This window comes from Antechinus flavipes, chromosome X (assembly GCF_016432865.1).
Source record: "Antechinus flavipes isolate AdamAnt ecotype Samford, QLD, Australia chromosome X, AdamAnt_v2, whole genome shotgun sequence".
In the NCBI taxonomy this organism is placed as follows: domain Eukaryota; kingdom Metazoa; phylum Chordata; class Mammalia; order Dasyuromorphia; family Dasyuridae; genus Antechinus; species Antechinus flavipes.
Genome location: NC_067404.1, coordinates 60,312,502 through 60,335,722, shown reverse-complemented (window position 1 = coordinate 60,335,722; position 23,221 = coordinate 60,312,502). Strand labels below are relative to the sequence as shown.

Genomic DNA, 23,221 nt, shown 5'->3' with positions numbered 1-23,221 from the left:
TAAAATAATGTTGAGAAGGGAAAAAATGCTAGCTATAACAATAATACAAGAAAAAGAAATTCAAGTTCTAAACATTGACAAAAAGAAGACACAATATCCTTATTTTTGGTTGGCATTATAGCTTACTTAGAAAACACCAGGAGTCACAGAAATAATTAATTGAAACAATAGCTTCAGTAAAGTAGCAGAATACAGAATCATTACCATAATTGAATTAAAAAGTAGGAAATTCTAGAAAAAGAAATTCCATTCAAAACAATTTTATAATTCATAAAATATCTAGGTAAAATTTAGCCTATCATACATTTAAGTCTTATACAAATACAAGTACAAAACAATTTTAAAAAAAGAAGATTCAATCATTGAATTCCATATTCTACCCACAATATTTTTTAAAAATATCAATATTGCCTAAATTAATGTATAGATGTAGCACCATACCAATTGGCCTTTAAGATATTCCTTAAATGAACTAGAGAAAATAACAAAATTCACTTGGAGAAATAAAAGGTCTACAATCTTATGGGAAATAGCGAAAAAAGGAATTAAGGGTGCCTGGTTTTACCTAATTTCCAAATATATTATAAACTAAGAATCATCAAAACTATATTACTGGTTTTAAGGGGGGTGGGGGGAGAAGGTAGAAAAAATAGATCAGTAGAAGAGAGTAGCTAAGAAAACCCTACATGGAAGTGAACACCAAAGCTTTGTGTTCAGCAAGCTCAGGTACCCAAAGGGGTACAGGAAAGCTTCTCTATTTAACAAGAAATTCGGGGAAAACTGGAAGCTTTTCTGAGAAAATAAGTTTAGACTAGCACCTTGCAAATAAACAACCTAAACTCTTTAAAAGTCCCTAAAAATATTTTGAGGAAGCAGAAGGTACCTTTTACAAGCAAACTCCAAAAAAGGGTTAGAGATCACAAAAGAGAAAATGGATGATTTCAAATATATGAAATGGTAGAGCTTTTACAAATTAGGTAACTAGAATAAGAAAAGAAGTTGGAAAAAACTTTTTAAACATTTCTAATAAAAACTTCATTATCCACGACAGAAAAAACTGACATAAATATTAAACTTTAATAGGTTAAAACATCACTAAATAAAAGATCATATATTATATTATATTTAAAAGAACACCCTGTATGAAAGTCATTCCTAGATAAAAAAGTAAAGGACATGAAGGTTTCAAAAGGAAAAAAAATTATCCAAATCACTAATAACAGATTTTATGTCCTAAAATTCAAGGGATTTATGAACTACATAAAAATCATGTCAGACTTTTCTATGGCCAAACGCCCAAATAAGTGAACTCATGGAAATAACTTGAAAAGGTGTTTATCTTCAGAATCTAGATCAAGAGTCACTACCAAAACTCTGAAAAAAAGCAATCCTATTCAGTACTTTGACATTGAAGTTTATGTTTTGGGGTCAATGAACAATGGGATAGGGTGGGAATTTTAGAAATATAGAATAATGAAGTCTCTCCATAAAACAAGGTTTTTACCTTATAGCCTTCACTCCAAATGTAAATTGTTCTTCACTCAAAAGATTTCTTCACACAGGTCTTGGACCTTAAAATAATTAAAAGAAAGGAAAAAAGTTAATTGTAAATGAGTTTCTTTTTGAGCAAATATTCCTGTATGGAAAATTCTTTATATACCATGTTATAAAGGTAAGTTTTAAAATGTTGCTCAAGGCTCAGAGAAGTTTGGTGACATGCCCCTAGTGAGACAGATAGAGAGAGAGAGAGTTTGTTTGGATTTGAATCCAAGCCTTGCAAACTATAGATTCAGCACTTAACTGAATGTCACAATATCTCATATACACATTCCAAAAATACTTGAAAGGATTCTCAAGGGTGAAGGTACACTTGCTAATAGAAAATGCTTGGTTATTTTTCCTCATCATATCACCTAAGAAAAAACAGTCAAGCTTTGCTGATGATAGAAAAATATAATTTCAATTTGATTATTCAAGTTTTTTAAAAGGTTTCATAGAAGAGGGAAAATCAAATTCTAGATAACTCTTACTAAAAGTATATGAGGAAAAAAAGTATATGAAAGCAGCTCGGTGGCACAGTGGATAGAGCATTGGCCCTGGAGTCAGGAGGACCTGAGTTTAAATCCAGCCAGAAACACTTGACATTTACTAGCTTTATGACTGGGCAAGTCACTTAACCCCAAGTGCCACTCCAAAAAAAAAAATATAAAGAGACTGTTCTAGACATTTTAAAATCATAAAGCCTTAAGCACTATTTTTAATCCAGACTTTTCCTCACTTTTAAATTTATTTTTTCTCATATTAGTAATGAGGAATCCTATTTAATTCCTAGTTTCAGGTTCTGTCCTGGTTCCTTTTTCTGTATTTCTTTCCCTTCTAATTAAGGTGAGGACTTATCTAAGTAACACATACAACTATATAAATCCATTCCTCTTGTCTTTAACTGAACTTCTGTGACTCCAGGCTTTGCCAGCCAAAAGCTAAATAAAAAGCTGACTGAAGCTAGCTATTTTTTTGTCCTTGTTTACCTAAATCACCTTGCTGGCGCCTTTTCCCTAAATTCTGGGAGTGATCTCTATTACAACAAATAGAAAAAGTTCTCGGTCTATACCTTCCAAGGATCTTCAAAAACTCCAATTTCCCTTTCTTCTACAGCCTCCTAAAGGGAAAACTAGCCTAGCACTACTATAACCTCAATTTCTTCCTTTTGTTTTTCTTCACTATCATTTGGGATTACAAAATTTTTAATAGCCTCATTATTCTACAGTGGATTTAAGAAAAGAATCCACATTAGAGTGAGACTTGTAGAGCTAGAAGGGACCTTTGTACTCACCTAATTTACTGAAATCTAACACAGGAAATATGTAACTGGGATTCTTTGAAGAATTTTTTATTTGCATATCCATAGGAAAAATAACTATCCCCGAATCTTCTAAGTTCATCTATATGTGGCTCTGTGATATACTATTGTTGCTAAACCTTTAGATTCATCCTTAATATTGGCAAAAGACAAATTGAGATATTGAATCTATCTTGAATTATTATTACCCTGTTTTAAGGATAGGATTTAAACAAGGTGCCTATTTGGGAGAATGTATGTGCGCCAATGTAGGTTATTCTTCTCAATCTGTTAAGACTAAACTATAGCAGAAATTCAACCACCACATATGATAAAGAAATGGATGTGCCTATTGCTAAACATACACACACACACACACACACACACACAATTCATTTGGATTAATATATGTAATCCTTATTAGTTCTGTGGTACAGTAGTGAGCAAGTGAGCAAGATACATTTGGAATTTAAATATATGGATTATAATCCCAGCTCTGAATTTACAAACTATACTAATTGGACAAATTGGTTAACCTTTCTAGACTTAATTTCTTCATGTAAATTGAAAGGGTTGGACTAGATGATCTCTAAAGTTTCAACTCTACTTAAATGGTACAAAGCAAATTAAAAGTTTTGTACATACACAGAATGCCAAGTTAAGATTTTAATGAAACAAATTTATCATTAGTGTATTCCAAGATCATCCTTAAAAGTTACTTTCAAAATCTTTCTTTAATATACTGCATAATTTAAATTTTTAACATTATAACTTTGGTGCTATAATCAGCTTTTCTGAAATTAGAAACTGAAGAAAATGTGCTACTTTTACAACCAAGGTTAGACCAGCCAGCTTTGAAAGTGATGACATAGAAATGCTTTCTATTTCCTTTTTCCTTAAGTTAAAAACATTAATAACAGAAATAAATTAATCCACTGAATTGATATTTCCATTTTCCTACTGGTATTAAGTGATACAGCAAAAGCAGAAATGAATTTCAAATATAATTGATCCAAATCTTTAGCATTATTAATACATTTATAGTATCATGAATCCTTTCCCAGGAATTTCTTCTGGGTGGATTCCAAAGTACTTCAGTTAAAGTACTATTCTATGATAATTGTGGAAATATGTATAGAAGAACTGCACATGTTTAATCTATATTGGGTTACCTGCTGTCTAGGGGAGGGGGAAATGGGTAGGGAGGGAAAAAATTTGGAACATAAGTTTTGCAAAGGTGAATGTTGAAAATTATGCATTTGTTTTGAAAATGAAAAGCTTTCATAATTAAAAAAAAATAAAGTAGTATGTTATTCATCACCTACATACAGCATTACCAACCTAACCTATGGGAACTTAGGTTCCAAAATTCTAGCAAAAAAATGTAATCAAAATAGCATTTCTTTCCTTCCTATATATGAATTTTCCATAAGGTGGATTTTGCTATGTTGGGAATCTTAGAAAGACTGATTTTTTTAAAAATCTTAATGCCAAAATAGTGTCTCAGAAATAGAAAAAGTTCTTCTACTTCGGAAGTACAAAACTAATAGCTATCCTTGTCAAATTTGCCAAGTTGAGTTTTACTGTGTCATTGTAAAAATAAATATTTTAGCCCAGAAATGGATGAGCTAGGACTAGAAAGGCTAAACATATTATATAAATAGCTTCATTCATATAAGTTCTCCCAAGAATGCATTTCTTATAAGGATTATAGTCAAAAATTTTTATCTTTGAACCATTAAGGGCTTATATTTAGTCCATAAAGTCTTAACTCAAATAATTAATAATCAATTTTCAAACTGGTTTTGACTTATCAACAAATAAATGCCAAAGTAAACAAATTCAGCTTACCTAAATACACTATGAACAAATAAACTTCAATACATAATGAAATATTCCGCTAAAAGAAATTAAAAGTAAGAAAAGTCAAGTCAAACTGCCTGAGGAGACAATTTCATGAGAAGAACATAAGATTATTTTCAAAGTACTATTTTCATGGATGTTCTTTTTATGGCAATTTAGGAGCCAGCACTTTTGATCCCACAATAGGGGAAATTTCAAGTTGAAGTAGCCTCTCTGTCACTCTATTCCCTATCCTCAATTAACAGAAGAAGAAACTGAGTACCAGACAAGTTGTGATTTACTCAACATTCTATAGGTAGTCATCAGCAGAAACTAAAGCGGATTGTGATGTTTACTTTCCAACCCAGTGTACTGAATAACATTTCACCTTTCTTGACCGCTGACCAAGGAGCCTCCCGTTTCCCACAATTTCTATTTTCCAATATTGGAACAATTTCCTAAGAAACAATAGAGGATCTTTGGTACAGTACCAAGAAATCCTTAAAAAAATACAGGCAAAGACTCAGAATCTTTCTTCGCTTCTTGAGGGCGCCGCTATGGTTTGATGGCGGAAGAAGGAAATGGCGCCCCAAGAAGGAAATGGCGCCGAAGAAGGAAACGGCGAACCACCCTGATATTTCTGCCAAGCAAACTCCAAATGGGATCAGAAAGGATACGACCTGACTGAAAAAACTATTGAATAATAACACGGTTTGATTGGCAGAGGATTTGGGAAGACATCGGAATTCCGGCCATTACTTGAGACCTTTGTGCATCCCCACCCACACACACTTAGGCCTCAACTGAACATGCTGCTCCCCTTCCCCCTACCGCCACCACGAGGTCCAATGGGCCTCTCCTGAGAACCAGGCCAGACCCTTCCCAGTTAAGCTTACATCCCATGTGGGTAGCTTAGCTGCCCAAACTTTACCCGGTGCCCAACTTTTGCCCCCCACCAGTCTTAATTTATGTCCAAGAAATAAAAATACTTAATGGTCTACCTCTACCTTTTTTCTTCTTCCGAATGACTTTTTTGTACCGAGGAAAAGGAACAGAAGTAAAGGGAAAAGTGCCCTATCGAATATGGACAGGCACAGGCCGAGGCCTGGGGTGCAGAGCGACCGAAGGGCGAAGAGGGCCGGGAGAGCAAGGGTGACACGCAGCAGCCACCCAGGTGAAACCCCGACTGAAGAGAAAGAGTTCGAAGCGCTGATTTAAGAGAGAAGGAGCGCGTGCAAAAAGAGGGAGGAGCCAGAAGAGGGTGAGAGTGGGAAGGCAAGAGCGCCAGGAACTGTGGGAAGGGAGAGGTGCGCGGGCGCCCCCTACTGGTCTCTTTGTGTATACCTAGCGGGCTCTCCAAGCGCCCCTATCGGTAGCTCCCGGAGCGGCCCAGCTGGCGGTTGGGACGCTTGGAAGGCTTGGAACGGTTGGAGCGCTTGGGCCCCGCCCCTCGGGCGCCTGACGCCTCCACCCGCCACCCCGCGCGGCAGCAAAGCCGGAAGTGGGTTCCCCAAACAAACGGGAGGCGCAGTCAGCTCCGTGTAAGTGGAAGCGCGGTAGCTCCGGTGACTTGCAGCCTACAGCCCGCGTAGCTCCGGTGTCCCATAGCCACCCACCACCACCCCACCCCCGGGAGAAGCGGCAGGACCATGTCGAACATGGAAAGTATCCTTTGCCTTGGAGCGACCAGGGTTGGGGGTGGGGGAGCGAGAAGGCTCTGCTGCCGCGGCCTAGGGAGCTGAGCTGGGTGTGGTAGGGCGGGGCTGCCTGGAGGTGGGGGTGGGGCGGGAGGGGGCCCGAGGAGAGGACAGCACTGACTAGAGTCTGCGACCGCGGCCCCTCCTGGGTCGGCGCCGGCGCCTGCTGGGTCCCTTCTCCGGGAGCCGCCGTCTCTGCCTTCCTCTGTGCTCCGGCGCAGGTAGCTAGGTAGGCAGGTAAGGGCGGACGGAGAGCGAACTCGAACTGAGAAGCTTTCGAGTCGCAGGACGGACCGGCTCAGGAAAAGTCCCGGCCTCTCCCCCTCCCCCCAGTCCCCTCACCCCCTAAGCTCCGACTCCGGGCTCTGGTCCAACTGGCCCCAGCGTGTCCGCTCGTTTATCAAGTGATTGGGGGGGTGGGGGGAGGAGAGTGGGAAACTTCCAAGGACTAGGGGCTGGGATGTGCTTTGGGAACGCTGGGCCGGCTGATCAGTATCTCGGGAACTGGCCTACCTCCCCCCCCCCTCCCCTTGTTTGCGGTTGGCAGTAAAGCCAAGAGTGTTCGGCCCAGCCGCCCACCCCCCCCCAAATACGCGGCGTGCAGCCGACCCCGGGAAGAGCTTAGTTTGTTGTTTTAAAAAAAATAATACGTGAAGCAACTTGGACTTGGAGTTCCTTGGAGGGTCACAATTCTTTGGTTCTACTTCCGTGAACACCCCCCCCCCTCCCGGGGGGGGGGGGACATAAAATAAAATGCAGATGCAAAAGAGATGTTTTTTCTGAACTTTCCTCTCGGGTCCCTATTGAGGCCATGGCCAATAAAGTCAAGTATGTCACTGGCAACCCTTCCCGAATACGCTTCGTTCTTTGGGATAATTCCTTAAAGGGATACTTTGGTCTCAACTCCCTCTTGGCACTTGATCAAAGAGAGACCCTGTGGCCTTAACTAAACTGCACGAGAAAATAAGTTGGAAAAAGTTGACTTTTTGCTCCCCTAAAATTAGAGTGATTTTCACAAGGTGAACTGGTGACATAGCACTCTAGCTTGGTGTGTTACCCCTCTAGGGAAACCAGGCAACATTTCCTAGTGTAGGTGATGAAAAATAGTTTCTTAGATTCTTCCTACAACATTTATCCCCATTATTTGTGACTTTGACCTGAAGGTAGTCATTCGTGCAAGGTGGAATTCCAAGTCAAACTCAAGGCACCGGCCCACATCAAATCAAGCCTTTACTTTAAATGAGAAACTGCAACGGAAAAGTCCTATTATGTACAGGGTGGACTATTCCCTGACCAGAAGTGTACTTTCAAGTTCTGGAATTTTTGTGTTTAAAAGTTCTTCTGGCATTGAAAAGGGTTGGTAATATTTGGTATCCCCTTCCCATCCAATTTGGGGAAGCTATGACAGTATCTGTGCTTTTCCTCACTAGTTAATGCAGATGATTATTTTAGCATTGTTTGCTGCTCCCAGGCCAGGCACCTGTTTTGGTTTTTTTTTGGGGGAGGTCCCTCCTCCCATTTCCCCCCCCCCAAGTATAGTTTCTCAATACTCTCAAATTTAATAGTGCTGTTGTCAGGAGTCGAATATAAAATGGCTTGTTAACTTTCTTTTGTGTCTAAGGTGAATAGGATGAAAGTCTGACTTGATTCAGACCATCTGGCAATGATTATTTCCCTTGGGTTATTTTCTGTTGAAACTGAGCCCTTTAGTTGGTTCGTATGGAAAAAACACATGACTCAGACCTATCTTTCATAAATGGTTAACTTGAACTAAGATTTTTTTTTAGTAATATTTATAATCTACTGACTTTCCAACATGCAAAGAATGTGTCTTGTAAGATTAAATGTACTTCCAAGATTCGTTTATCATAGCCATTTTGTTTAGGGCAGTTCCGGGGGTTTGCTTCTTTGTCCAGAACATTGATTTCAGAAATCTCTGAAACTCCTGGAAATGTGTCTTAATCCATTGAAATTGGCACCTTTTCTGTGATTTGTACCCAGGTCTTCCTGACTCCAAAACTATCATTCTACCCACTAAGACAAATGTGTCAGAACATTGAACCTTTGTGATAGGGCCAGAAAGTATAGGTCAGAAATCATCTTGATATTCTGAAGTACATTGCTAGATTTGTAGAGGCTTCCTCTAAAATGAATTTAAAAATGAAAATAATGCTATGAACCCATTAGATGCAAAAAAAACCCCAAAACAACAACAACAAAAAAAACATACATATAAGTCACTCGCCTAATTCAATCCCTTTCCTTACACAAACATGGCTTTGTGTCTTTGGTTTTGGCAAGTGATTTTAGGAATTCATGGGGCTTTGGGAATGAAGCTGATTATTAATAAGTTAGAGGTAGAATTTGACAACAGTAAAAGGAATTAAAAAGTAAAAATAATGCTGTGAACCCATTAGGTCCAAAAAATTCATACATATAAGCCACTCACCTATCTTAATCCATTCCTTACCCAAATCTGGCTTGCTTTCTTTGATTTTGGCAGGTGATTTTAGTAACTTGTGGGGCTTTGGAGATGAAGGTGATTAATAGGTTAGAGGTAGAATTTGAGAAGAGTTAAAGGGTAATTTTGCCCCTGGATTGAACAGTTGACCTATGAACAATTCTCTTATCTTTTCCAATTTAAATAGCAGAGACAATTCTATCAGCAACCTGGTAGCATCCCATACTGTGTGGCACACAGTATTTTTCTGAAAAGCTTTTTGGAAAAGTGAGTTATCATAAAGCAGATCTATCTGTTCAAACCCTCTTGTCATTGACATTGTCACAAAAGCAGGCAAAAGTGATTAAGAAATACCTACTACTCTGTCTTTGGATTAGTAAGCATGTAAGTTAACATCTACTGAAGCTGTTATTGTTAGCATGATTGGAAGGGAAAGAAATGATGGCCTCTAGTACAATTTCCACTTACCAGATCTCCAGTGCGTCCCTGTTCTTGCTCTGAGTTAGATGTTTCTTCTGCCCTTCTATATAAATAGTGTGTATCAGACAGGAAGGAGCTGTGATTTTGTCAATGTGGGGAACTCTCAGTGTGGGGAATTTGTTCTGTCAAGCAGATCAAAACCCATCTGTGATTTATCAGATAAGTCCCTGGGAGTTAACTAAAAGGTGGTATAGGAGTGCAGAAAGAACTGGACTTGAAGTTCAAGAACTGTGCAGTTCTTTCCTCTGATGGGAGCTGTGTGCCCCTAATCAAATCATTAATCTTTCACTTTCCTCATCTGTAAATAAGAACTTTTGTGAGGATCAAGTGAGAAAATACATCTTTATAAAGTGCTATATAAATGTTAAGTATTGTAATTGCCTGAGACAACCAAAGATCAAGTGCTTACTGATTTATACAAATTGATTTACACAGAAGTGAATAAAACCAGATGAAAAGTTAGACAATCACCAAAATAATATAAATAAAATAGCTTCATAAGACTCAGAAACTATCATCAATGCAGAGACCAATCTTGGCTTTGGAATACTGATCATAAATTGTGCTTCCTACCCTCTTGACCAAATATTAAAAAAAAAAAAAAAAGTGCAGAAAAAGACACGTTCATAAAGACCTGGCCAAAATGAGGTTTCTTTCCTTGACTCTACTCATTAGTTGCAAGAGATAGCTTTTTAGGAAGGGTTGGAGAGAGTTGGTAGATTGTAATAGTGGTATAATAGAAGAAAAGGAAAGAGCATCACAGGGTTTTGTTTTGTTTTGTTTTTTAAATACAGAAGGGTATAAGGAAGTTCAGAAGGAGAGCAGAAGAGAATAAATATTTCTATAGCACTTTGCTATTTTTGGGCACTGTCCTGAGCCCTTTACAAATATCTTATTTGATCTTTACAACAACCCTATAAGTTACTGTTATTGTCTTATTTTACAGATGAAGAAAACAGAAGACAGGCAAGCAGTTTTGTTACTATTGCATTCAATTTAATAACATTTATACGGCATTTACTATGTGCTAGGCAGTTTTCTAAGCCCATTACAGATATTATCCCTTTTAATCCTCCCTCCAACCCAGGGAGATAGGCGCTATTCTCCAAATTTTACAGAAGAAACTGAGACCAGTTACATATCACTTGCTCAGTGTCCTACAGCTATTGAGGCTGAATTTGAACTCGGCTCTTCTTGCCTTCCGCCCAGCACTCTGTACTGTGCCACCTGCTAATTATTAAGTTTAGTGTACATTTGAAAAATATATAATGAAAATTCAGATTTATAGTCCATCTTGTTCTGTGTTCATGTAGGTTGACATAGATTCAGATTTTTAAAAGGGGCAAAGTGGATAGAGCACTAGGCCTGGAGTCAGGAAGACCTAAGTTGAAAACTGACCTCTGACAGTTAGCTTTGTGATGCTGGGCATGTCACTTAATCTCTGTTTGCCTCAGTTTCTTCATCTGTAAAATGAATAATAGTGCCTAACTTCTAGAATTGATGGGCCAAATGACATCATATTTGTAAAGTGCTTAACAGTGCCTGACACATATTGATCATTATATAGATGCTATCTATTATTATTGTTTTTAATGTTTTTCAGTCCAAAATGCAAACCCAAGATCACGTAGCTGGCTAGGATCAGAAGTAGAATTTGAACTTAGGTCTTCTTGAGTCACAGCTTAACACTCTTAACTGCCTTTCTGCCTCTAAGTGTTTACATAAATACGTGGGAGAAAGGTCTCTGATTTTTGTATTTCAGTCTTACTTGGTCTCACTCCATCCAAATAAATTTTATAGGGACGTGGACCAGAGAAAGCACACATTGTACAGGAATGAATTTTTTAGAAAATGTGTAACCAGATCTAGAGCAGTGTTAAAATGCATGATCCATTGTGGTATAAAAATAATTTTGATAAGTAGGATTATTTTTTGTAATATTTGCTTCAGTTGGATTTTAAGCTTACTGTATAATGTCTATTGAAAGGAGTAGGAAGAAAATGTGTGTAAAAAGTACTTATTGGCTTTTTTAGCCTTTTGGGTTTTTTTCTAGAGTATTCTCTACAGTAATAAGAGACTAGAGCAAATATGGTGTTGCTGAAAAATAGACCTTGTACAAAATGCTTTGATACCATATTGTTGTTCCAGGTTAGTCAACTTTAGGTTTGCAATCTAGGAGGGTAACTAGAGCAGAGTCCCTTGGCGCTCTCTCGTCATGAGAGAGCTAATTTTTATCAGCAAATATGGAGAACATGTGTTATATGCCAAGTGTTGTAGAGAAGAGGGGGTATGAGTGAGGACCTTTCTTGCTGTAAAGTGTCAAACTAAGCTGGTCTTCACCAAAGCAAGTTAAAATGTTATTGGGAAATGTTTAACAAAATTTAAAGAAGATATAATGCAACATAAATATTGGGAATTTATGGTTTTCTAGGGATCCCTTTCTATTTGAGTTCGATGCTGATGTTGAAAAGCTTTTAAAATCCAACTGAGGAGGCAGTATACCTACTTTTGTAAAAGTAGAAAAAATAGAAGGCATATGGTAAGCCCTAGATATGGGTATTGACCAAATGCCCAGCAAGTTGGAAAGACCTGACAAAGGAGAAATGTTTAGTAAGTTATTTGTTGATTGGTTGAAGGAAGAAGAAATATCTGAATAGCATCATTGGTTCATTTTATAGTTATCCAGAGAGCCAAGAGAGAATGTTACTGCAATCTAAGATAACATTGACTGGTATGCTGAAAATAACAGTATTTGTAATGATAGCTTGTCATTTGAAATCATATATCTATACTACCAAGAAAATGTCAGAATATCTGAGACTTTTAGGAAGAGATATATAGAATATAGTTTGGGTCAATAATATCAATACGTGGCCTTGCCAGTGGAATATCAGATTGTATAAGAACTATTAAGTGGATTGGTAAGGAATATAAATAGTGTGTGTGTGTGTGTGTGTGTGTGTGTGTGTGTGTGTGTGTGTGTGTGTGAGATACATTATTTAGTACCTTTTACAGAGCATTTTTTCAGTAATTCAGTATGAAAGTTAAAATTTGAGTCTGAAAAGTGAGAATAGTTGACCTAAATCTGATATAGTGGTTCTTCTGTTCAGTAATGACTCTTCAGCTCTCCTTATCCTTCCCTCTCTTAAAACTTCTACCTTATCTCGAAAGAAAAAAGAAAGTAAAGATGTATACATGAAATCTCTTTTCTCTACTCATGTATGCACAACCTTTATGGAAATTGGTAGGTATAAGTTTTATTGAGAGAATTGTTAGAAGCACTCTTAATATTTCCCACCATATTGATTTTTTTTCTGAACCTCAGTCCATTTCCTATTCCTTTTTCTTCTACTTCCTTTCCTTTGACTTATCAGTGACATTCAGCATTTCTTAGGCCTACTCCTGGCACTGAAGACCACAAAGGTTGATAATTCTTAACTTATTTGTTACCTATAATTTCCTTTTTACTTGATACTATACATCCTAATTCAGAAATGGGGAAGTGAGAATGAGATTTCTAGCAGGGCAATCAGGATGACAAAATTCCACTTCAAAAATCATGTTGACTCTTCCACTTAAAAGGCTTCTTGATCAGCAGGACTTTTCTACACTTTAGAAATGGGCTAACTGCAAATGACTGATCCCTTTAAAGCACTTATAAGAGGTTAAGATAAATAGCCCTATTGAGCACCCCCTGTAATTCTGTGTACTCACCCCAGTCAACAAAGCAAGGCAGGGCATCTCTCCTTAAAGGAGTTCAACCCAGTTTAGAGAAAGAAGCAATCTTTGTCTTGTCATTCCAAGTTTTTGGCCTTCCCAAGACCATTCTGACCCAGGCCACTACAAATTTATGTTACGTAACTTTAACTGGGCCCTTACTGCTGCTAGGCAATCCTGCATACTAGATTTTCCTGCCCTAAAGCTAAAATTTTCAAAAAGTTTCTTTACAATTAGTTGCCTCCATTTTCACTCTTTTCTTAAATCCTTACAATTTGACTCTTCACCTTATTCTATCACAACTATTCTCCAAAGTTACTAATGATCTTACTTGCCCAATCTAGAGCTCTTTTTTCAATCCTCTCTGCAATCTTTGACATAGTTGATCACTGTGTTCTGGATATTCTCTTTCTAGCTTTCGCTCTTTCCTGGTTGTCCTACCCTTGTGACCACTTCTCTGTCTCCTTTGTTGGATCTTCTTCCAGGTCATGCCCTCTAACTATAGGTATCTCTCTGGGTTGTGTTCTGGGCCTTCTTTTTCCATTGTTCTACTTCACTTGGTGATCTCATCAGTGCCTATTAATTAATTACCATCTCTATGCTGATGCTTCTCAAATCTCTCTCTCCTTCACCAGTCTCTCATCTCTGACTGCCTTTCAGATACCTTAAATAGATATCTTAAACTCAATATGTCCAAAACACAATTCATTGTCTTACCCCTTAAATTCTCTTCCCACATAGCTTCACTATTACTGTAGAAGGCAATACCATTCTCCCAGTTCTTCATACTCAATTTAGGAAATCATCCTGGACTCCTTGCTGTTTCTTCTCCTCCTATTCCCCTTCCCTCCCCCTCATCCAAGCTGTTGCCGAGGCTCCTTAGTTTCACCTTTGCAACCCTCTTCTTTCCTCTGATTCTGCCACCCCTCTGATGAAGGCCCTCATTACCTCACACCATAGCCTGCTGGTGAGTTACCTGCCTCAAGTCTCTCCCCATTCCAGTCCATCTTCCATTCAACCACTAAGTCATTTTCCTAAAGCACAGGTCTCATGTCATGGCACTACTCAATAAACTCCAATGGCTCCCTATTGCCCCTGGGAGCAAATACAAATTGCTTTTTGTCATACAAAGCTCTTTATAAATTAGCCCCCTCCTACTTTATCCAGTCTTCTTACTCCTTACCACATATTCTTCAATACACTGCCACTGGCTTTGTGGCTGTTCAGTGAACAAGACCCTACATCTCTTGGCCCTGGGCATTCTCTTTGGCTGTTCCCTGTGTCTGGAATGCTCTCCCTCCTCTTTTTCTCTGACTGTTGACCTCCCTGACTACCTTTAAACCCCAACTAAAAACCCATCTTCTTCAGCAGAGAACCTTTCTTTCTGCCAAGGGCCATTTGGATATTTATTACATCATTTGCAGACCAAACAAAATAATCAACTCAAAAACTTAAGCAGTGGGTGCTTGTCCTACCTAGCTTTCACTCAATATCCACTTCAGTTGCCTTGGCAGGGCTAGACTAAATGATTTCCAAGGCCTTATATACAGCCAGATGTTCCCCACCTCTGTTCTACAGGAAGCTTTCCCCAACCCCTCTTAATTCCAATGTCTTCCCTCTGTTAATTATTTCCTATGTACCTTATATATAGTTTGTTTTGTATATGTTTGTTTTCATGTTATCTCTCCCCTTAGAATGTAAGTTCCATGAGGGCAGTGACTCTCTTTTGGCCTCCTTTAGTATCCCTAGCAATGCTCAAGACAGTACCTGGCACATCATAGATGCTTAGTAAATATTTATTAGTTGAGTGCATAGTTCCAGGGACTCAGTTTATCAATTCTGTATCCTCTATCAGAAGAAACATTTGGCTGAGAATGAGGCTGTCCAGAAATTCTCAATCATTGAAGGTCATTGAGGTAACAGCTATGAAAGCCAAAGCTGGCTAAGTCAGGTCCAGTAGCAGGCCCTTTAATGGCTGTTCACACTTCTGAGAACTGTTATCATTTAAGATAGTACCTCAAGCAATTCCCCTCTGCAGTCCTCCCATGCTCATCAATAAATGAGAGCTTTGGATTAGAGCACTTCTGGCCTAGAACTCTCCCTTTTTGTCTCAGCCTCCTAGCTTCCTTCAAATCTCTGCTAAAGTTCTATCTTCTACAAACCTTTCTTCACCTTAATGCTCTCCCTCAATGATTACTACAAATCCATCCATGGTCTTTTACATTTTGTCTTCCCGTTAGACTGGCTTTCTTGAGAATAGGTATTGCTTTTTTTGTTTTGCCTTTATATTCCTAGCATTTAGCACAGTGCCTGGCACTTAGGAAATGCTTTTATTGACTTATTGACCTAACTTCTAGCTTTACTTAAGTCTATGATCAAAGTAAGATCAGTGAATCAGAAAGAGAAGAAAAAAGACTGGTGCCTTAATGCCCTTGTATTGTCAGAGAATACCTGAGGCTAGCATTTGGAGCTTATTGACTTTCACTTTATACACAATTCTAACAACCTTACTTATTTGATTTCTCAGACTCCATTGCCATCAGGAGTGACCAAGGCAAGCATGGGGACAGCTAACAGGAAGAGACAAAAAAATTACTGTAGCTCAGCACAGTGTATTAAATGATGGTGGTCATAAGGACTCAGGATCATCAAGGAAAGGTCGGATTTTATTTAGAGCACCTTGTTTTAAGGAATCTGGGAAGTATAATATATTCATGAAAGACTTTGATTTAAATGGCTTTTTAAAATGATACTTTAAAAGGATATGCTTCAGTTATCTGGAAAATTCATTTCTGTGGAAGACCTCATTCCCTGGGGATAAGAGATAAATGAGGTGTTACTGTAGTAGAAAGCCAATGAATCAGTAGAAAAATGACTTTCGATAAATAGAATTTCGCTCTACAGCCAAGGAGGGTGCGGAGGGGGGAAAACATCACTAGTCTGTATATAGAAGGTTATCTGCATAGCCCAGACAGCTACAATGCTAATGTTTTTCTGGAGATCAATCTTATGCCTGCAAACAGAAACAAAAGGATCCTATCTGACTGGAAGCTAGCTTTTTACACTTGGGTACTTTATATACACACACGGTGTTGGATTCTCTAATGACTGACACTATTGAAATCAGCTTCCTTCACAGAAGTACTTACCATGTCATAACAAAAACAAAAAATAAGACAGACAAACTTTGCAGCTACTAAAAATAGCAATAATTCACAGCTACCAAAAGGGGCTAGTTAACCAAACCTGTTTCTTTTATCTAGTTCTTCGTTCTGTGTACTTTGGAAGTTTTAGTTGTAAGTTTTTTAACTCTTAGACTAGTTTTCTATTCAAGGAAAATTGTGCTGCTTTTACCACACTTCAGAATGATTTAGTGTAACTGTCTCTTTCCTTTGCTAATAAAAAACTTGCTTTAGTAAACAACTGTCTTTAGTTGACCTAGAGAATCTAGTGGGAAAACCTCTTTCTTGAAGGCTCAGAGTTACACTGTAATGTGTTTCAGTGTTGCTTACTCCCCCTTGAAATGACCCAGAGCTTGTGGAAAGAGACATGATTTTCCTATTTGCCTAAATGTTTTTATCCAAGATGCCTATTCTTAAAAATCTAGGCTAAGTAAATTTAGGATTCCCCTTCTTAAGTTGTGAGAGTCAGCTAGACCATTTTTTTCTTTCTTAAAGTGATGTTTGTTCTGGCTTTGGGATTGTTGGGATTGTTTATCTTCATGAAGGAGAAAGAAGTACTGCAATGATAAGAGTATGGCTGCCTGGAGCAGCTGCATTTGATTTAATCGATATTCCCATGATACCGTATTGTGCTAATCATTGTTACATTCTGTAAAGTATTTTGAATAGTTAGAATGTTTTTGCTGCCAACCAAGGTCAATTCCTTTGCAAACCAAACTCATTATGATCCTTGAAACTGTAATTCCTAAGTCTGTTCAAGAGCATAAAGTATTAAAATACTTGTTAAAACCCTAGCACTCAAAAGAGAAAATGACTCCCCTCCTGCTGGCAGGACCTTAGCAATAATCTGATTATGCTAATAAATGGATTATCTGATCCTAGGGCTACTGTTGAAAAACAAACACTGAAGAATTGGCTTACTTTTCACTTTTGAGCATTTTGTGCAGGTAGGCCCCCCTGACTTTTCAACACAGTCTATTAATTAATAATCAGCTTTCTTCATATAAATACCTAATGTGGCACAGTCAAAGTGAAGGAACCACTTATATAATACCTTGCATGTAGGTACTCGATAAAAAATTATATTTGCTTTGCTATTAGTTTCTCCAATTATGTACAACTTTCAATTCTTTTGGGGAAAAAAAAAGATCAAATAGCTCAATGCCTTTTGAAGGAAGGATTTCAAGATAGAAAGTAACAGATTGGACAAGTCCAAATGGGATGTTGTTGGATGCCTGTTCAGCAGGTTTATGCAAAATCTTGGGACTGAATGAAAGGCTTGAGGAATTTAAGAAGGAAAGAATTCCAGATCTTACTTATCCTAGCAAAGAGGGCATTCCCATTCTTAAGTATATCTTGGCAATAAATTAGAAAAAAGATCAGTGGGGAAAGATGGAATGAGAAGAAAAATCTCATAATAGATTGAAATGCATCATGGCTTTGATTTGATTGTTTCTCTAATGTGTAAAATGGATTGCAGTTGAAATCATTGACTGAGGCTTAAAAATTCCAAGATTTGGCTCTTGAGAGATTCACTCTGTTACTTCTGGCATCTGAGCAGTTCGGCTTACCCCATTTAAGAACAAGGGGTCACCTCTGTGTTGTAATAATTCGTTGGCTTGAGGCTATAGTGTAAAATGGTCATTGACAATATTTGTGACAATAATTATTAAATGATGATTATAGAGCATTTTAAAAGAAATTTATTACAAGTATTTAAATGGAAACTTGATGTCACTTGTTAATGTTCTCATATATAGATTCAGATGTTTTAGGTAGCTAGGACAAGGTTTTAATGTAAGGTCTGCTTTTCACAGCAAAAAAAAAAAAAAAAAAAAAATTCCAAAACTGAGTGAAAAAAGCATTGACAGAGAAGTCCAGAGGTCTATTTTCCATCTCATCTCTGCTCTTGACTGCCTTGGACAGTCCCTTAAACTCTATTTCCCGGAGTCCTTCATCTGTAAGGTGAACTAGATGTCCTAACAGTAAGAAGAAAATTTTACCGTATGAGTGTCGCCAAGATTTAATACAATGGAACCCCTACCTCAAATCTTGTTCTGGAAGGACACACTTGAGAGGAACAGGTGAATGGTAAGGGAAGAAATCATAGTAGCTCTAAGCAAGAGAGAAAATTCAGAAACTTGCAGGGAAGAACATTTAGATATGCTTATTTGCCATATACTGTAGAGCACTGGTGTCATATAGAAACAGATTCCTATGAAGACGTATTGACTTGGAACACTACAAACTAACAGTGTCTAGGTTGTATTGTATTTTTATTGATTTTGTTGAACATTTCCCAGTTACATTTTCATTCAGTTCTGGTACATCCAGTTGAAATTTGACACATATGATATAGAATGCCTAGACTGAAAAAATAGATAGGTGAGGAGTTCAGAAAATAAATCATGTGCCTGGCACAAGGGCATGAAATGGTGGTGATGGGTTGACCTCTGGGACAATCTCTATGCCAAATAAAGAGTAGCTGATGGTTTGGTTTGGCTTGCCTTGCCTTGCATTCTTCAAGTCACCAGAATAACTAGCAAAGGTTGCTGCTGAGCTGGGAAGGAAGAAAAGTAACATTTCCATCTCAGAATTTATGATAGAGGTGAGGAAAGTTGGGCATAAGTTGACATTCACTCTAGATTGTAGGGGTTGGGATAGGAAGAAAGGAAGGAAACAGGTATCTATTAAGCACCTACTATGTGTCATGTACTGTGCTAAGCATAAATTTTGCGAATATCTCATTTGATTCTCACAAGAACCTTGGGAGGTAAGTACTCCTACTATCCCCATTTTACAGATGAGAAAGCTGAGACAGAGATTAATTGACATATCTTAGGTCCCACAGCTAGTATGTGACTGAGGCCAAATTTGATCTCAGGTCTTTCTGGCTCCAGGTTCTGCACTCTAGCCACTATATCACTTAGGGACCAGACCTGTGATTTCATTGGTATAGGCAGTTCCTGAATCAGAAAACTCCCTTTACTAATGCAGGCTCACATCTCTACAAACTTGAAATAAGATAAGATAGGATCTAATATTCTCAAATTCAGTCAGGGAAATTGACCCAAGATGAATGGGCAACTCACAACAACAAAATGCACAAAAGTGGATGTAGCATTGTCCTTAAGATTTGCATAAATACTGTGAAAGTTCCAAAGTTGTTGAGGATGGTAATGTACCTATACCATAGAAGGTTTTTTGTTTAAGTATATCTTAGACCAGATGCCCTCAAAGATTCCATCTGGTGCTGTGTTTTTGTTTTAACTTTGAGTTCTCGGGACCTGGTGCAGTGCCTTCAATAGTAGCTGCTTAATAAATGTCAGTTGAATTGAGTGATTTGTAGAGACTTGATCAATCAGGCCAGTTGCAGTGGTCTTGTGATAGAACCATCTGCACCTAGAGAGAGGACTGGGGACTGAGTGTGGATCACAACATAGTATTTTCACTTTTTTATCGTTGTTTGCTTGTGTTTTGTTTTCTTTCTCATTTTTTTCCTACATATTTATATATATATATACCTGGAAATAGGTATAGAAGAATTGCACATGTTTAGCATATATTGGAACTTGCTGTCTAGAGGGAGGGATGAGGGAGAGAGAAAAAAGTTTGGAACACTAGGTTTTGCAAGGGTGAATGTTAAAAACTATGCATATGGGGTTTTTTTTGCATATGTTTTGAAAATAAAAATCTTTAAAAAAAGACAATCAAATTCCCATGGATTATTGATATATATTAATTTGACTGAAGTTTTATCATGAGTTACTAAGTGGAAGGCCACTCAGTTATTGTGAGCATTTAATCAAAAATCTCAAGAAAGCTGTGCTCTAACAAACTGAGCTAACTTCTATAAGCATACTTGTCTTTTTATCTTGAAATAGTTAATAATTTATCTTCCAAAAATTCATTGTTTACTCCTGGGGAGAGCTGAATTGAAAATATCCAATAGGAAGTTTATAATCTTTTCTGGAAGATAAGTTTGTTCTCTCTTGGATAATCAAAAGTATATGGCCTGTCTTTTGGTGTGAAGAGGAAGAAAAAAGTTCATAGTATTAAAAAGCTTTATTTCTTTTCAAAAACAAAACCTTTCCTATTCTGGAATTAAAACCAAGAAATGTGACCTTTTCCCCCTGCTTTTTATTTTGCACTGTGTTTTAAACACCACAGTAACATGTATCTACGGTATGTAATTGGTACATTTTAAATGCCAACGCCATCACATCCATAGATCTTTGAAATGATTTCTCTGGGCTTGCACTTGGTAACATATGTGTATTCAGTTCAGGTAGGGGACCAGGAAATTTCTTTTTTTTCTCATTTTCCTGCTTTGCGTGATGGGCCTGGTGTGAACAATGCCTTTGTTAGAAGCCTTAATGTATATGTTTTAGAGCACCTATTTAACCTGAAATTTGCTGCAAAAGAGCTTAATAGGAATGCCAAAAAATGTGATAAAGAGGAGAAAGCTGAAAAGACCAAGATTAAAAAGGTAAGTGTAATTTTTAAACTTTTCACATATAGCTCACTTGAATTATGACACAGTGGATATTTTATTGATGTTTTCTGTCTTTTCATCAGTTATCTCCCTCCTTCCCTCCATCTAGATTATGACAAAGAAAAACAAGTAAGCAAAAAACAGGTACTCTAGAGACTACATGTGACGATGAATATGGTATTTTGACCTCTGCTATGAAGGAGGACCCATGTGACATCATGTCTTCTTTGGAATCTTTACTGTTGGTGATTTGGGGAGTTCTTTTGGCTCTCTTTAAGTGATTTGAGTTTTTGTAGTCACTGTATATTCTTTCTTGGTTGTGCTTTCCTTGTTCTAAATCATTAGTTCAGGCAACTCTGCCCACATATTTCTGAATTCTTCATATTCCTTATCTCTTTCGGTACTGTAACTACATTATACCATAATTTGTTTTTTTTTTTTTTTTTTTTAGCTATTCCCAAAGTCATGAACACCCACTTTCTTTCCTTTTTTTGATTTTACAGAATGTTCCTACAAATGTATTTGTATTTTTTAGCCCTTTTCTTTGATGATTTCAAATGAAAACCAAACAGTTAGAACCCTAAGCTACTTCAACAGATTTTCAGCATGCCCGTCTTTGTTAGACATTCCAGCATTGATTATTCCTGTAGGGTTTTTTATTGTTGTTGTTTGATTCTGCCAGTTTCAATATTGCGAGGTGAACTTTGGTGGTTAAATTTTCATTTCTCTTAAAATTTGTGATGTGTATTGCATGTTTTCTTGAAATCATTTTCCATTCTTCTTTTGAAAAGTGTTCATAATAATAAAAATGCAAATTAAAAATTCAAGTTTTTACTGAACACCCAAGACTTGACCAAGATGGTAGTAGGTAAGGTGTGAGCCATGGAGAGATAAATGGATGAGTACACCTCTCGTGGCATTGTAAAGTGATTTGGCAATTCTGGAAAGAAATATAAAACTAAGAAAGTGACTAAAAATAGCCTATATTGGACTAAGAGATCCCACGAGTTGGCATATACCCTAAAGAGGTAGTATCAGAAAAAGAAAGAAATAGAAAAATTTAAATTTTTGTAGCAACACTTTTTTAAATAGCAAAAACAGGAAACTTAAGTAGATGCTGATCAGTTGGGAAATGAATAAACAAATTATAGTATATGAATGAATGGATTATTACTATACCATAAAGTACACTGACTTTTATAAAGAACGGGAAGACGTCTCTGAACCAATGCAAAGTGAGATAAGCAGAGCCAGGAAAATAATATACGTGATGAGGACCATATCATGATAAGTGGAAATAATAGCAACAAGAAGAAAGAAATGAAATGCTGAGAAATTACAATGATCCTATTTGGCTCCAAAGAAAAGATGTAAAAATATGCTGTCTCTCCTAGAAAGAGGTGGGAGGATGGGGATGACTATAGGTGTGGAACATTGCATATACTGCCATTGTACATTGGTTAGTTTTTCCTTTCTCTCTCCCTCCTTCTCTCCCTTTCTCCCCCCCTCCCCAGGGTGCAGAGGAATTGGGGAGGTATATATTTGAACATGAATATGATATAAAAACAAATGACTTTTTAAAAAGCATTCATATTCTTTGGCTACTTCTGTTGATGAAGGACTCTTGCTATTATAAAATTCTGTCAATGCTAAGGTTAATACCTCTTTTGAAAGACATAGGCAAGTATTTTATATAAGTATCTATTTCCTCCCTGGCCTTCTCCGCTTCTTAAATGCCTCAGTTAATACATTTGATTGCATTTGAAAACAACATACCTTATCTATCTGGCCTTGGCTTTTCTTGGCGTTCTTTACAAGTCATTACGTTGTAACTTTTCAAAATGAGTACACTAGATATTACCCTTTTGGCAGTACCCATGACTAATCCATTGTTAGGCTGTGCTCAGTTGTTTGTTTAGGTGATATTAAAAAATTATACACAGCTTAGTTGTAGGATGAGCCACTCTGACTCTGTTGGACTATCCTCTTAACTGGAATGATGGTAGGAGAATTAAATTTAGAAAAGGAAAACTGTAGAATGGTGAGTTTGAAGCAAATTTTCCATGTCTCATTGTTGAGTTAGGGTTTTCTTTTTTCAGACAAAACAAGAAATATTTTGGTCAGAGGACAAACATGTAAAAGTCTTTTTAATGAGGCTTACCAGTATGTGTGTGAGAGAGAATGTGTGTTATTGAATGGTTGAAACTAAAGGCTCACACTGGTGTTTAATTAAAAAGAACTAGGAAATTTTTATTATGCTATTCCACTTCTGGTGGCAGTAGGACAATGAAGTGTAGTCTCTTGTCTTTGTATAAAATTGAATTCCTCTCTAGGATAGTCTATTCACTCTGAGACCTAGGTGAACGTCTAGGGTGTTTTATTGTTGTTGTCTTACCTCCTCCTACTCAATCTCCAATTTCTTCTGTTCTCTACCTCTAGCATGTTTCACTACTATAGGTATCAATTTGGCAGATTAAAAAAAGTTAATGAAATCTGAGGCACCATTGA

General features: G+C 37.4%; 1 protein-coding gene across 2 annotated transcripts in view; it reads left to right on the top strand.

The window, feature by feature from the left end:
- The first annotated feature begins 6,122 nt into the window (after window positions 1–6,122).
- LOC127542915 (charged multivesicular body protein 1b-2) overlaps window positions 6,123–23,221 on the top strand; it is a 99,243-nt gene continuing 82,144 nt past the window's right edge. For both annotated transcript variants that reach the window (XR_007948917.1, XM_051968823.1), the window contains exons 1-2: window positions 6,123–6,346; window positions 20,610–20,707. Coding sequence is in view for 1 of the 2 variants with exons in the window: in XM_051968823.1 (XP_051824783.1) it covers window positions 6,331–6,346; window positions 20,610–20,707 (114 nt within the window). In the remaining variant the exon portion in view is untranslated. The remainder of the gene's footprint in view (window positions 6,347–20,609; window positions 20,708–23,221) is intronic.